Raw genomic sequence first — 16871 nt, 5'->3', positions numbered from 1 at the left:
TCTTAAATTTTTGTTTTTGGAAGATTTTATAAAAATCTGATTTTTCTCCCAAAATTTTACGGATTTATGATATAATGAGTATGAAATCATGAAATATAATCAATATAGGATAAGGAACACTTACCCCAATATTTTTCCGTGAAAATCGCCCAAGAATTGCCTTACCCGAGCTTAAAAATGGAAAAGAGTTGAAAATGGGACGAATCCCATTTTCTAGAACTTAAAGTTCTGTTTCTAGGATTTTTACCCTTCGCGAACGCGGTCAGTGTCTCGCGTTTGCGAAGCACAAAATTTTGATGACCAATTTTACTCTTCGTGAACGCGAGGGCTACTTCGTGAACGCGAAGCTTGCCTGGCTTGGCCTTCGCGAACGTAATATGCCCTTCGCGAACGCGAACGCAATTTTCCTGGTTAGCCTCTTTCCCTTCGCGAATGCGAGGCTTCGATCGCGAACGCGAAGCTTTGCACCTCAGGCCTTCACGAACACGTTCACTTTGTAGCGAACGCGAAGCACAAAACGTGCTAGCCCCAATTTGCCCTCCCCGTTCGCGAGAGTGCCTTCGCGAACGCGAAGAAGAACACACCAGAAGCCTGAAGTTTGCAGAAAATCAGATTTTCTAAGTCTGAAATCATCCCGTAGCCTATCCGAAACTCACCCGAGCCCTCGGGGCTCCAAACCAAACATGCACACAAGTCCTAAAACATCATACGAACTTGCTTGCGCGATCAAATCGCCAAACTAATACCTAGAACTACGAATCAGACACCAAATCAAAGGAAATTTTCAAGAAAACTTTAAAACTTATATTTTTACAACCGGACGTCCGAATCACGTCAAATCAACTCCGATTCTCACCAAATTCGGCAGACAAGTCAAATATTATAGTGGACCTATACCGGGTTCCGGAACCAAAATACGGACCCGGTGTCAATAAATCCAACATCAGTAATTTCGTAAAAATCATTAAGCTTTCAAGCTTTTTATTTTTTATCAAAATTCCATATCTCGGACTAGGGACCTCGTAATTCGATTCTGGACATACGCCCAAATCTCAAATCACGATACGGACCTACCAGAACTGTTAAAATACTGATCTGAGTATGTTTACTAAAAATATTGACCAATGTCAACTCAGTTGAGTTTTAAGATTCTATTTTATATTTTAATTTATTTTCACACAAAAACTTTTCGGAAATTATACGGATTGTGCACGCAAATAAAGGAATGATAAATAATATTTTTCGAGGTTTTAGAACACATAATTAATTATTAAAATCTAAATAAGATATTTTGGGTCATCACATGCATACCTAGCGACGGGTAATTTCAAATTCCTTGGAACAATTAATTCTTCGCTCATACGAGTTGTTGTCACTTCTTTTACTGCACCATAAGGAATCCATGTGTCATAACGGTGCTCCTTGCCGATTTCAATTCCATCCTTTTTCATTGCATCAAACAACTACGAATGGAATAGTAAAAATCGCGTGTGGTAGCCACTAAATAAGGTAGTATTTATTTTTTATCCACCAATTATAATGTTGAGCAAAAATAACAACTACTCTATTAAAATTAATATGAAAAGATATGTTTACCCTTTCTTCTATTTCTTTTATTCCCAAACCCTTCCTTTATACGCTTCTCTAATTTAAGTTCAGAGCCAAAATTTCATAGGCAAAATTTTGCTCCCTCAATATCGTTTCTGCATGCAACTCTCTTCTCTTGATTGAAGTTCAGAGCCAAAATTTCGCTCCCTCAATATTGCTCCTGCCCAGTCCACAATAATTTTCTGCGTATACTTTGTCCAACTTAATCTCTTCTCATTTGTCATCTTCTCTGCAGCGAATCAGCGTACTGGTATGTTTTCGATTCTGCTTTTATGTATTTTTCTTTTTGTATACCTCTAATCATGATCAATGCTGTATTTGTCATCAAGTGTGTGTGAAATATCCAAAATAATGATTATAACTTGATTCGTTGAGGAATAAGGTGCAGATTTTTGTGAGAAAGTTATTGAGAACCTTTTGGTATTGAAATGTGCTTGTGGTTCAATCAATATATTGATTATGTAAGGACATTTCAGAAAAATAGTCCTAAGAATTTGTAAGCTAGATGTGTTTAGGAATTTTAGTTAACTGTGCTTCTATTAAAGATGCAACTTATTAGGTCCTGGATTTTAGTTTTTTAGTTTAAATATTAAGGACATTTCAAAAAAATAGTCCTACGAATTTGTAAGCTAATTTTAGTTAATTGTGCTTCTATTAAAGATGCATCTAATTAGGTCCTAAATTTTAGTTTTTTAGTTTAAATATTAAGGACATTTTAGAAAAATAGTCCTAAGAATTTGTAAGCTAATTTTAGTTAATTGTGCTTCTATTAAAGATGCATCTAATTAGGTCCTGAATTTTAGTTTTTTAGTTTAAATATTAAGGAGATTTCAGAAAAATAGTCCTAAGAATTTATAAGCTAAGTTTAGTTAATTGTTCTTCTATTAAAGATACATCTAATTAGGTCCTGAATTTTAGTTTTTTAGTTTAAATATTAAGGACATTTCAGAAAAATAGTCCTAAGAATTTGTAAGCTAATTTTAGTTTATTGTTCTTCTATTAAAGATGCATCTACTTAGGTCCTGAATTTTAGTTTTGTAGTTTAATTATTAAGGACATTTCAGAAAAATAGTCCTAAGAATTCGTAAGCTAATTTTAGTTTACTGTTCTTCTATTAAAGATGCATCTACTTAGGTCCTGGATTTTAGTTTTGTAGTTTAAATATTAAGGACATTTCAGAAAAATAGTCCTAATATTTACGTTCTATTTCCTTCTTTGTAAGGTGCTAATGGAAGGAGATCGTATTTTCGAGTTTGATGATTGGCGTAATTCGATGAGCTATTGGAAAGGAGATTTTCAGTATAAGAAAACAATAAAAAGTTTCTTGTTGAACACGCAATGGAAGAAATTGAGGGATGGTGTTTTCTGAAACTTTTTTCGATTACAAGGTGTGAAGTTCAGTGGTAGACTTATTCATTCTGTGTTGCTTTCAGAAATTATAAGCAATGACTCGCATTCAATGATATTCAAGGGTTTTTTATCATGAAGTGAAGTTTACACGTGAAGCGTTTAAGATAATTACTGGGTTGAAATGTTCTTCTTCAGTGGACTTCAAAGTTTTAGGTGAAAGAGAGAATAGGCTTTCGAAAGTCTACTTCCCTGGAAAGGATAGAATCGAGTTAGCCGATTTGTGGCATTTTATTACTAGTCACCCATATGGTACAACTGTATCATTTGTAGGCAGCCATGACGATGCGGTAAAGTTGGCAACAATTTATTTTGTTGAATCTGTGTTGATGGGGAAGTGCAAGAATCGGAATGTGTCTGAGCGGGTAATGAAAATCGTAGATGACGACGAACTCTGCTCTTCTTTCAATTGGGGCTCTCTTTGTTATGAAAAGTTACTAAAATCATTGAAGAGCTGCTTGAAGCCCAAACAAAATACTTCAGAGAATGAGAATGAGAAAGAGAAAGAGAAAGAGAAAGATAAAGAGAAGGACAGTTATACTATACTTGGCTTCCCTTTCGCCTTCTGTGTTTGGATTATGGAAGTATTCCTAATTTTTCAGAAAAAATAATTTGTGAACTTCAAAGAATGTGGGTTCCCCCGGATGCTAAGTTATTCAAATATGAAATCTCTACATTATGACACCCTATGTAAAAAGTACTTCCATAATGAAAAAGCAAGTTAACAGGATTACTAGCTATTTTTTTGTTTATGTGTTTTAGTTCTGAATACTTACTTTTTTTTTCTTATATAATAGTTGTATCAGTTGCTCGAGATGGTACCATTTCTTTCTTCTGAAGTAGATGCGGAGCCCAATAGTGTGCATGTGCCATTGTCTCAAGATCAAAATTCAATGCCTTCAACACAATTTGATGAAGTCTTGCTTAAGAAAATTGTTAACGTAGGTTTTCTATCTTTGAATACCATTAGTTTTTTATTTGCTTATTTTTGCTTAAGAGACTTTTTTGTTTTTATGGTTTTTGATTCAGAGATTATCGGAGAAGTTCAAAAAGGATATGGAGGTAGAATGTACTAGAATACATTAAAAAATAGCTTTATCAGAAAAAAAGATTCAAAATGACATCAAAGTAATATCCTTAATTTTTGTGCTTGTAACTCTAAGTTAAGGACACCATGTCCTTAATTTTTGAGCTTGTAACTCTCAGTTTAGGACTTCATATTCTTAACTTTTGAATTTGTAACTCTAAGTTCAGGACTACATGTCCTTAACTTTTTAACCTGTAACTTAAGTTCAGGACTACATGTCCTTATTTTTTGAACTTGGAACTCTAAGTTAAGGACTACATGTCCTTAATTTCTGTGCTTGTAACTCTAAGTTAAGGATCAAGTGTCCTTAATTTGTGAACTTGTAACTTGAAGTTCAGGACTACCTGTCCTTAACTTTTTAACTTGTAACTCTAAGTTCAGGACTACATGTCCTTAACTTTTTAACTTGTAACTCTAAGTTCAGGACTACATGTCCTTAATTTCTGTGCTTGTAACTCTAAGTTAAGGACCAAATGTCCTTAATTTCTGTGCTTGTAACTCTAAATTAAGGACCAAATGTCTTTAATTTGTGAGCTTGTAACTTGAAGTTTAGGACTACCTGTCCTTAACTTCTTAACTTGTAACTCTAAGTTCAGGACTACATGTCCTTAACTTTTTAACTTGTAGCTCTAAGTTCAGGACTACGTGTCCTTAACTTTTTAGCTTGTAACTCTAAGTTCAGGACTACCTGTCCTTAACTTTTTAACTTGTAACTCTAAGTTCAGGACTACGTGTCCTTAACTTTATAACTTGTAACTCTAAATTCAGGACTACATGTCTTTATTTTTTTAACTTGGAACTCTAATTTCATGACTACTCGTCCTTAATTTATGTGCTTGTAACTTGAAGTTTAGGACTATTTGTCCTTAACTTTTTAACTTGTAACTCTAAGTTCAGGACTACATGTCCTTAATTTCTGTGCTTGTAACTCTAAGTTAAGGACCAAGTGTCCTTAATTTGTGAGCTTGTAACTTGAAGTTCAGGACTACATGTCCTTAACTTTTTAACTTGTAACTCTAAGTTCAGGACTACATGTCCTTAACTTTTTAACTTGTAACTCTAAGTTCAGGACTACCTGTCCTTAACTTTTTAACTTGTAACTCTAAGTTGAGGACTACATGTCCTTAATTTCTGTTCTTGTAACTCTAAGTTAAGGAACACTTGTCCTTAATTTGTGAGCTTGTACCTCTATGTTAAGGACCAATGTCCGTAACTTATAAGCAGCTAACATTCTGATTCTTATTTTAAATACTACCTCACAGGCTTTAAAGAAAAACCTAGGATCAAAGATTGATACTTTATTGAAGCTTCTTGACAAACCTCATGAAAGGACCATAGAGAGAGAACCTAGTGTTCCAATTAGCAAAGATGCAGTTGATGATCAATGTGATGATATAGATGTGCATGTAGAAGATCATTATGAAAGCGATTATAGAGATGCGCATCTAGAAGATGAAACTGATATTGGCATCGAAATTGGGAAAGGTTAGATACAGTTTTTGAATTTGTTATCATTGAAATTTATATTCAATAGCATAATACATATAAACTTTTTTGTGATTACAAATGTGTGTAGAATCTTTTGATGGAGTGCAAGTTCAAGATGGAATGGAATGTCAAGACCAGAAAAATCCAAAAGAGACAAGTGTAACAAACATAATTTGTAAATCTGGAGTGCAATCTCAGGATTTAGATAATCCATTGGGAACAAGTATAAGTGAGATTGTATGCAAATGTGTTGAAAAAATATATGATCTATCTACACCTCTCTCACTTAAAGAGAAATTTGTAAATCAAAATGATGCCAATCAAGGTTAGATGGAATTTTTATGACATGTTGAATGTTAGTTTTAGTAAACTATTAGTAACAAGTATTAATTGTAAATGTTACAGAATCTTTTGAAACTGCAAGGAAAGAAGATGGAGTGGACTATCATGATGATGAAATTTCAAAAGAGATAAGTGGAGGACAATCTCAAGACATAGAAAATACCCAAGGAACAAGCATAAGTGAGATTGTTTACAAATGTATAGAAGGAACGTATGATATCTCTACACCTCTCTCTCTTACAGACAATATTGGAAGCCAAAAAAATGCTAGTCAAGATAATGATTTAACTGGCATGATCTTAACAGTTGCAAAAGGTTAGACGGAGTTTTTTTCATCTTATACATGTTTGTTTTAATCAAAGATTAGTAACAAGTACTAATTGTGTTAGCTCTTGTAAATATTTTGCAGAATCTTGTGAACTTGCAATCGAAGAACATGGAGAACAGTTGCAAGATAAAGAAAATGCAAGCAATATGTCAACACTATTGTCTGTTAAAGAAATACAAGAAGGCAGCGTGGCCAACACAAGTATTAATTGTGTCCTTAATATTGTATTCATAATTCAAATTGTCAGGACATTTCAAAAATTATGTCCTTAGTTTTTGTCTCTTCATTTGACAATTCATAGAATTGACGACTTGCAGCAAACTAATGTATATGTAGTGTTGCTTGTAGAGCAAAACAAAAATGAAGTCGTTAACCAATATACTGCGAAAAGGAAGAGAGATAGTATTGGTTTTGATGGTCCATCATTTGCTATTCTTACTCCTACTCCTCCGACTACACAAATGAGCATTGATGAGGGCTTGTCTATGGAGGTTGAAGGAAATGTTGAAGAAGATCTTGGTCGAGGAAAAAGGAATAAGAAGCTTAGTTGGCAATTGAAATCTCCTTTTGAACAGAAAAGAAAAAGAGGAACATCGATGGCGCATAATGAAAATACTCCTAAGTATACAGGCTGGATAAAATCAAAATATACTCGTACATATATTTTTCATTATGCTAAAGATGATGAAAACTTATTGAAGAAATTCATAGGGTGGTTGGGCAAGGAGAAATGGAAAGGTCGCAAAAAAGTGTAAGTCCCTAAATGTATTCATTATTTCTTAATTGCTTACATTTGTGTCTTGAACTTGTAATTTTAAATTCAGGACTAAGTGTATTGAGCTTCCAACTCTAGCTTCATAACTAAATGTCCTAAATTTTTGAGCTTGTAACTCTAAGTTAAAGATTAAGTGTCCTTAATTTATGAGCTTGTAAGTCTAAGTTCAGGACCAAGTGTCCTTAACTTTTGAACTTGTAACTGTAAGTTAAAGACTACCTGTCATTAATTTTTGAATTTGCAACTCTAACTTCAGGACCAAGTGTCCTTAATTTTTGAACTTCCACTCTAAGTTCATGACCAATTGTCCTTAACTTATAAGCTTGTTACTCTAAGTTCATGACTAATTGTCCTTTAATTTATGAGCTAGTAAGTCTAAGTTCAGGACTAAGTGTCCTTAACTTTTGAACTTGTAATTGTAAGTTAAGGACTACATGTCCTTAACTTTTGAATTTGCAACTCTAACTTCAGGACCAAATGTCCTTGATTTTTGAACTTCCACTCTAAGTTCAGGACCAATTGTCCTTAACTTATGCGCTTGTTACTCTAAGTTCATGACTAATTGTCCTTTAATTTATGAGCTAGTAAGTTTAAGTTCAGGACCAAGTGTCCTTAACTTTTGAACTTGTAACTGTAAGTTAAGGACATCATGTCCTTAACTTTTGAATTTGCAACTCTAACTTCAGGACCAAGTGTCCTTAATTTTTGAATTTCCACTCTAAGTTCAGGACCAACTGTCCTTAACTTATGCGTTTGTTACTCTAAGTTCATGACTAATTGTCCTTTAATTTATGAGCTAGTAAGTCTAAGTTCAGGACAAAGTGTCCTTAACTTTTGAACTTTTAACTGTTAGTTAAGGACTACATGCCCTTAACTTTTGAATTTGCAACTCTAACTTCAGAACCAAGAGTCCTTAATTAGGAATTGAGAACTAACTTATAAACTTTCTAACTTTGATATTTTCAAAATTTTCAGGGGACAAACTGATATATATGATGAGGATAATGGTATGAGAATGAATCCATATAAATTGTACCATCAAAAAATTAGTAGAAAAATGTTCTTCCTTGAGCTTGCAGATAATAGCTTTGTACTTGATGACAAGGTTTGATAATTCACAAGGCATTTGTTTTCTTTCTTCTTAATTTATTGTTTTTTATTTATTTATGACTGATGGATTTTTTTTTCTTTTTTGCCTTTTTATGAAGCATATTGACATTGCCCTGTATTATTTGAGAAAGAAGGAATGCTACCACCCTTGCGCCCATCCTTTTCGTTGCACAACTACAGATATACTTTTTGATAACTATATGCTAATTGGGTATAAGGATTTCAATGAAGATGCTTCAGATTTGTTTTGGTGTGATGATAATCAGTTGGTTCTCACACCATATGTGTGGGGTGACAATCGTAGATATGGAATTGCTTGGACAGAGGTTGACAAAATCTTTTTTCCATGTCGGCTTCCTTCAGAAGATAATGATGATGTGACATATTTTCTTTTGGGGGTATTGGACTTGAATGAGAGAAAGATTGATGTGTACGTTTCCATATATAGTGAGCCATATGAGCAAGGAATGAAACACATTGAAATGTATGCACGCATGATCCCCCACTTGCTAAAGTTCTCACAGTTTGAGAAAAATCACAAATCTTTTGGAAATGCATTCAACAAATTTGATATTCAGTGGCAAAGATCACCACACCAAACTGGATCGTACGTGTTGTCATTTGCTATATAATTTATATGTACTTTAGATTTATTTTATTAAAGATATTGTTTAATTGACTCCATATTTTTCTTAGGACTGATTGTGGTGCATTCCTAATCAAGTATGTGGAGTTGTTGATGATGGAAAAGGATGTGAAGAAATTCCAACCTGAGCACATATCAAACTTCAGAAAAGAACTTGCAGCAAATCTTTGGGCACATGGAGAGTGGAAAAGAAATTCTGGTTATGATACACCACCAGAAAATGTCGGCGACGACTATGATAGTGAAAATAAAACTTCCTGCCCAAAGGAGCTGTAGTGTAGTTGTAAAGAAAGTCAGCTGTAGTGAAATTGGTATAAAATTGCTGTAAAGAATCCATATGAATTCTGAAATATCCTGTAAATTGTCACAAGGCACTATATTTTGTTTGCATAGCATAATTTTTTGGTCACAGCTATGCTAAATTACAGTTTCAGCAGTAATATGAAGGTATCGTGTTATTAATTTCTTTCTTTCTGTTAACTATTGATTTGTCCATTTTTTTCACAGTTTTAAAGGGTCAATCTTTGATTAAATTGTCTTGAAGTTTTTAGAAATTCAAAGCAACACACATTGATTGTTGTAGAACTTCAGAATCTGTTAACTACATCCTTATTTGTTGAAGGATGAAAATAATATTCAAGACATATTTTTTTAAATGTGCTAAACTTCTGGAATATAGACAATAAACTGAGATTTACAGAAGTTAAGGACATTTTAGAAATTTATGTCCTATATATTAGATTCATACTTCAAATGTTCAGGACATTTCAAAAAATTATGTCATGAAGTCTACTTGTACCAATCTCATTTTAAAAATAAGATGTAGCAAGTTGTGTTTAGCAAGCTACAGATGTCAATTTTATAACTACTGATTTGTCCATTTTAAATTGCTAGTATTTTTATTAAATCTGTAGAAATATAGCAAAAGATACATTAATTGTTGTAGAACTTCAGGACATTATGTTCATAAACGTCCTGATTTGTTGAAGGATGAAAATAATATTCAGGACATATTTTTCTGAAATGTCCTGAACTTCTGGAAATCTAGATAATAATCTGCGATTTCCAGAAGTTAAGGACATTTTAGAAATTTATGTCCTTAATATTAGATTCATACTTGAAATTTTCAGGACTTGTAAAAGATTATGTCCTTAAGTTCTACTTGTACCAATCTCATTTTAAAAATAAAGATGTAGCAAGTTGCATGCGTCAAATTATATAAAGAAAAGGACTTTCTTATTTACTTACGGCAAGAATAAAATCCCATAAACAAAGAGCAAGTAAGTGCAAAGAAACTTTAAAAATTCAGGACATCTTTTATATAACTATCTGCTAATGTTTACTTGCTCAAATAAAAATAATTTAAATGAATCCAATTTATAGCAAAAACTTAAAAGAGTAGATAAACATAAGTGGATATATCTATTATTCTCTATGCTTCCTTGAAAATGGATGGACTGCCGGAGAATATATACAAGATGTTCTATTGTGACTAATTCTTCTGCAACGACCACATTTGAATGTTATTTTTGATGATTCGGTAGCTGGAATATGCCTTTTCTTTTGCCTTCTACCTGGCGGGACTTTGAAATCTGGAGGTTTAATAATTTGTGACTTAACACTCTCTGGTACAATCCAAGAATCCGTATGTCCTACAGGATGTATTTGTCTTTCATATGTTTTCAGCCAAGATTCCTTTAAGTACCAGTCCGAGCAGAAATTGAACTTCTTGATGTTTCTCTTCTCGATAGCTGCAATTGCATGTATACATGGCAATTCATCAAATTAAAGCTGAAAACAATCACATGTTTTTTGTTTAAGTCCACCAAGAAAGTAATTCCTTCTTCCTCAACTCTAGAACGCCATGAATCAACAGGGAAGACCTTCAAAGTTGAAAAACTATAAGTTAGTACATTATGTTAAATTATCATTAAAACAATAAGCTAAAGTAAGAACATAATACTTACATTTAAAGTAAAAGCTAAATCTATCTTTTTCTTCAATTCCTCTTCTACCCAACAAGAAACGTCATAAAAAGTTCCTTGTGCTTCATTTCTTCTTTCATAAAACCAACGTTGTAGCTTCACTTGGATGAAATCCATCATTCTTAATATAGGCAACTCCCTTGCTTCTAATAGCACAGAATTCATTGACTCAACTATGTTTGTTGTGAGCATGTCATATCTTCATCGTGGACTACAAGAACGTGCCCACCTTTCCGGTGGTTCTTCCACCAAGTAGTCAAAAGTCTTCTTATCAACTTTTGCTATATCTAACATGTATAGATCAAATTCTTTGCGCCTGTATACTCTTGCAGCACTTTGAAAAAGTTTTATGACCTCACTTTTCACTTTCCTTCGCTTTAGGTTCTGCTCCAAATGATAGATACAAATCCCATGGTGGCTTTCAGGATATACCTTTGCAATTCCATGTACAATAGATTGATGCCTGTCCGATAAAAAAATTAAATTGTCACGGCTCCCAATTGCATTGCGAAGCTCACTAAAGTACCATTCATAGGAATTGTTATTTTCAGATTCTGCAATTCCAAAGGCTAGTGGGAATATTTGGTTATTTTCATCATTTAAAACTGAAATCATTAAAACACCACGATATTTTGACTTCAAAAAAGTTGCATCAACAGCAATCACTGGTCTACAATGATTCCAACCAGCTATTAATGATGCATATGCATAAAACATATAAAGAAACCTGAAAATACAGTTTAACAGAAGGTTAAAAATACAGGACACCAAATCCTTAATATTTTCACTGCACATATCAAAGTTAAGGACACAATGTCCTTAACATTTTCAGTGCACACATCAAAGTTAAGGAGAACTTGTCCTTAACTTTTAGAATGCACACATCATAGTTAAGGACACCATGTCCTTAACTTTTACAATGCACACATCAAAGTTAAGGACACCATGTCCTTAACATTTTCACTACACACATCAAAGTTAAGGACACCACGTCCTTAACATTTTCACTGCACACATCAAAGTTAAGGACACCATCTCGTTAACTTTTTCACTGCACACATCAAAGTTAAGGACACTATGTCCTTAACATTTTCACTGCACATAGCAAAGTTAAGGACACAATGTCCTTAACTTTTTCACTGCACACATCAAAGTTAAGGACACCATGTCCTTAACTTTTTCACTGCACACATCAAAGTTAAGGACACCATCTCGTTAACTTTTTCACTGCACACATCAAAGTTAAGGACACCATGTCCTTAATATTTTCACTGCACACAACAAAGTTAAGGACACAATGTCCTTAACTTTTACAACGCACACATCAAAGTTAAGGACACCATGTCCTTAAGTTTTTCACTACACACATCCAAGTTAAGGAGACTATGTCCTTAACTTTTTTATTGCACACATCCAAGTTAAGGACACCATGTCCTTAACATTTTCACTGCACACATCAAAGTTAAGGACACCATGTCCTTAATATTTTTTACTGCACACATCAAAGTTAAGGACACCATATCCTTAACTTTTTCATTGCACACATCCAAGTTAAGGACACCATGTCCTTAGCTTTTTCACTGCGCACATCAAAGTTAAGGACACCATCTCCTTAACATTTTTATTGTACACATCCAAGTCAAGGACACCATGTCCTAAAGATTATAAAACAGACTAATAAACTCTTTTTGATTGTTTACCTGTTGTTGTCGTCTATCTTTATGTTAGTGTATGTTCCCGAATTTTTACTTTTCATCATATACAAGTATGAAGATAATAATTCATCATTCTTTTCAGGAGTTCCTCTTATTAAAGTTGAAGCACGTTGAATAGCACGCCACGCCTTGTGATAACCAATGTCTAGTCCATGCAATTTTTGTATTTCTACCATGACAAAGGCTGGTGTAACTTCAAACCTTGGGTCTCAAAGATTGTCGATAATGTAACCACTAATCAACTTTGAAGTTGCATGCCTTTGATCAGCTTTCATAGTGTTAACTAAGCAGTCATGATTTTTCTCAATCTTTACTATCTTGAATAGTGTTGAATCTTTAATTCTGAAAGCACGCACACACCACCCACACCTATCATCATTGCATTTCAACGAATATCCGGTTATATATCATATATGTGGGTACATATTGTGTATCAAGAACAAACTTGTTGAGCTTGATCTAACAACCTTGAATTCAAAATGTCCTTTAATTGCTATATTGGAAAAACAGTTAATTATACTCTTCTTTTTGTCAAATATTGATCCCACTTTTATCTCATCCAACGAAGCATTTTCTCTTAATATCGTAGTTGGGGATTCTTTTTGTTTCGAATTTGAGCTTTGTCTAGTTAGTTGAGTAAAGGTTTTTTCAGCAACTTCTTCTATTACCGGTGCACTCTCTAAGACTTGAATACTCAAAGCTTGTTTGTTGTCAATCTCTATAATGTTTTGTCCTTCTACTTGAATAGAATCAAATATTTGAAGCACCTCTTCAGTTATTGGTTGAGCTTCAACCATATCTATTTCCATTATCTGTTGGCATTTGTCTTGATTGTCTTGTTGAGTTTTTGTATTGACATATTCAAAGGTACTTGTAGAATCAAAAACTCTTTCCGAAATATCAACAATGAAACGACAGCCCTTGAAGAGTAAATGACTTTTTAGTAACTCTATACATGTGTGAAGATCTAAATCTTTGGATACAAGCATTCCCTTGCTTGTTCCCAGATTGATATCAAACCATATCATTGCTTCAAACTTGTCTCTATCCAATTCAATAACTTTAAAGACCTGGTTAATGAAATCTTCAAATCGAATTGCCTCAGGTACTAGAACAAGCTTTGTTTGATGATCAAGATACTTATAGTCTGCAGTCCATCTACCATTAAAAGCAACTATAATACATATTGTATCCATCCTGCAAGTCAAGAAAATGGGAAATTCAGGACATATTTATACAACAATCGTGAAGTTAAGGACAAGATGTCCTAAACTTTATCAATACAAGTTGCAAAACACAGGACACTATGTCCTTAATATTTAGAACAACAGTCATGAAGTTAAGGATATCATGTCCTAAACTTTATCAATATAAGTTGCAAATACATGACACTATGTCCTTAATATTTACACAGTAGTCATGAAGTTAAGGACACCATGTCCTAAACTTTATTAGTATAGGTTGCAAAAATAGGACACTATGTCCTTAATTTTTACACAGTAGTCATGAAGTTAAGGACATCATGTCCTAAACTTTATCAGTACAAGTTGCAAAAATAGGACACTATGTCTTTAACTTTGATGTGTGCAGTCAAAATGTTAAGGATATGGTGTCCTTAACTTGGATGTGTGCATTGTAAAAGTTAAGGACATGATGTCCTTAACTTCGATGTGTGCATTGTAAAAGTTAAGGACAAGCTGTCCTTAACTTTGATGTGTACATTGTAAAAGTTAAGGACAAGCTGTCCTTAACTTTGATGTGTGCAGTGAAAAAGTTAAGGACATTGTGTCCTTAACTTTACTGTGTGCAGTGAAAATGTTAAGGACATGGTGTCCTTAATATTTAGAACAACAGTCATGAAGTTAAGGACATTGTGTCCTTAACTTTATTAATACAATTTGCAAATACAGGACACCATGTCCTTAATATCTAGAACAACAATCATGAAGTTAAGGACATCGTGTCCTTAACTTTATTAATACAAGTTGCAAAACACAGGATACTTTATCCTTAATATTTTTTAGAACAACAGTCATGTTAAGGACACCAAATCCTTAACATTATGTCCTTAATATTTACAGAACAATCACAGAGTTAAGGACGCGATGTCCTTAACGTTATCAATACAGAAAAAAAAAAAATCAAATTCCTAGTATCTTATTCTTCAGTAACGAAATAAAAATCTACACAAACACACAAAAGCATATAGAGATATCTGAAACTTTAGAACTTACTGTAATTTTATGGTGAATTTTGGACGAGAAAGTTGAATTCTGAACTTAGACAAAAAGTTTGAAATCGGAAGAGAAGCTTCTGCAATTTTGGACGATCACAACAATTCTCTGCACGTAAGATTGCACGTAAGTTTGAGCTGCTGCTGATCATGAATAAGGAGCGTATGTATCAACGAAATCCTATATAGCAGAATGGTATTTACGTCTGGGCGGGTAAAAGTTTATTAAAGCAGTGGCTAAAGACTAAATACATTTAAAACAGTGGCTTAAAAGTAAATACAGTTATTACTGACTATCTGTGCACATCGCCCAATGGAATAGAAGGAGAGACAAAGTTGGAAGGACCCGACAATAGCATGTACCCAACTCGAATTACAGTGGCGAATATCGCAAACATAACATATATATCAATGATCTCGAGATTAGTTGGAGTTGAAGCGTAAGTAGAACAGAGAGATGATAAATTTGTATGGTACACCAACATACAAATTAAAAAATTAATTTCGTAAAAATTTGATATGTCTACAACATCATATAAACACAAATAAATTCTATATAACTAATTATATAATATATAACTTATTTATAGCTTATCTACAGCTTTCATACATACTAAAAATAAATTTCATACAACTAATTATACAATATACACTTATTTACAACCAATCTACAACTTATCTATAATTTTCATACATTATTTTTACCAGTTAAAATACATATACAACATCATACAACTTAAATATAATTTTCATACAAATTTTATACAATATGTCTTTTGTATATTTTGTATTTGGTTTGTATATATTTTGTATGTGGTGTGTGCTTCTTCCTCTCTAAAATTCCAATCAAAACTTTCTCTCTTAATACAATTTTATTACATATCAACAACTTTATGTAAAAAGATAGTATTGATAACTTAAATACAAATTTAATATAACGATTCATACATTATACATCTATTTTTCTATTTTCATACAACATTCAAATAAAAAAATATATATAACTACAACAGAATATAATTTACATATAATTATAATACAACTTTACTATAATTGCGTAAGTATATTGTATGTCATGTGTCTTTCTTCTTCTTCTTCTTCTTCTTCTTCTTATTCGAGTTTCAATATGAAATTAAGCCAAAATCAAGTATAATATTCACCAAACACCCTCAAAATTGAGGTATAAACTCCGAACAATATTCTCAATTATTTGTAACAACACTCAATCCAAACAAATAATGGTTTTTAAAAATCTAAATTCGAATTCAAAGCTTCAAAGCTTTTTAATGACTGTCAATGGTAGATAGTCAAACACCTTCAAAATTTATTGATTGACAATTTCAATTTGAACACTAATTGTGCAACACGAATGAGAAAATTGCTAGAGAGGTAGTTGAGAAATCATCAAGGGGAATGGGGCTATGGCCGAGAACAAGTCATTGTGGCGGTAACTCTACCTAGAAGACTGGAGATCCCAAGATCTAGGTTCAAGGAGATCAAACAAAGTCATTAATGACGGTTCAACATTGTCAAATAAAATTTTAGTCCGTTCTCGTGATGAGACAATGTTCAGTACCAAGGATAAAGCATTAAGGCTTTTTAATGATTTCTAAATTTGATACGGGGTATATCAAATAGTGTATCTACAGGATGACACGTTTAGGAATCACCTATGTAAGTGTGAAGTGTTAGCCGCTTCAAGGAGAACTTTGTAAGGCCAGTTCTCTACGCACTTATGAAACCAGGCGGTGTTCATGGCTGAAACGAACACAACAATGAGAACCAAAGACGGTTAAGGGTTGATTGTGTGACTTATGGTTGTCTAGGTATACACCAAAGATCGACGGTTCAAAGATATCAAATCTACCGATTGACCGAGTATATCCGACATAAGTTTACTACGGAAAGTTCAAAGGGAAGCCTACTTATCCAGATGCGATTAATCCTTGCTTGTAAATCACACAGTTTTTCCATGCATACTTCCGTGATATAGCCATTCCCCATTCATGTGGTGGATTGTTGAGGTTTTTGTTTTTAAGATGAAATAATCTTAAAATGAGGGTGAATGGGAAATGGAGGGAAAATGAAATTTTTGAGTAAACTTTTAAGTTTCCCCCTCTTGACAATGAGACATTGTCCCATATTGG

General features: G+C 33.3%; 2 protein-coding genes across 2 annotated transcripts; one reads left to right on the top strand and one right to left on the bottom strand.

Annotated features, from left to right (window-relative positions):
* Positions 1 to 8209: 8209 nt before the first annotated feature.
* LOC138895002 (uncharacterized) lies at positions 8210 to 9253 on the top strand. Its single transcript, XM_070179695.1, has 2 exons — positions 8210 to 8752; positions 8842 to 9253. Exons 1-2 carry the CDS (start codon positions 8238 to 8240, stop codon positions 9065 to 9067), a joined length of 741 nt encoding a protein of 246 aa, XP_070035796.1. The 5' UTR covers positions 8210 to 8237; the 3' UTR covers positions 9068 to 9253.
* Positions 9254 to 10977: 1724 nt separating this feature from the next.
* Positions 10978 to 12667, bottom strand: LOC138894665 (protein FAR1-RELATED SEQUENCE 4-like). Its single transcript, XM_070179382.1, has 2 exons — positions 12477 to 12667; positions 10978 to 11503 (listed from the first exon to the last, which is right to left on the bottom strand). Exons 1-2 carry the CDS (start codon positions 12665 to 12667, stop codon positions 10978 to 10980), a joined length of 717 nt encoding a protein of 238 aa, XP_070035483.1.
* Between the last annotated feature and the right edge of the window lie 4204 nt (positions 12668 to 16871).

Source organism: Nicotiana tomentosiformis, chromosome 6 (assembly GCF_000390325.3).
Source record: "Nicotiana tomentosiformis chromosome 6, ASM39032v3, whole genome shotgun sequence".
NCBI classification, from domain to species: Eukaryota; Viridiplantae; Streptophyta; class Magnoliopsida; order Solanales; family Solanaceae; genus Nicotiana; species Nicotiana tomentosiformis.
The sequence above is the reverse complement of the archived record's forward strand: the minus strand, read 5'-3'. Positions and strand labels throughout refer to the sequence as shown.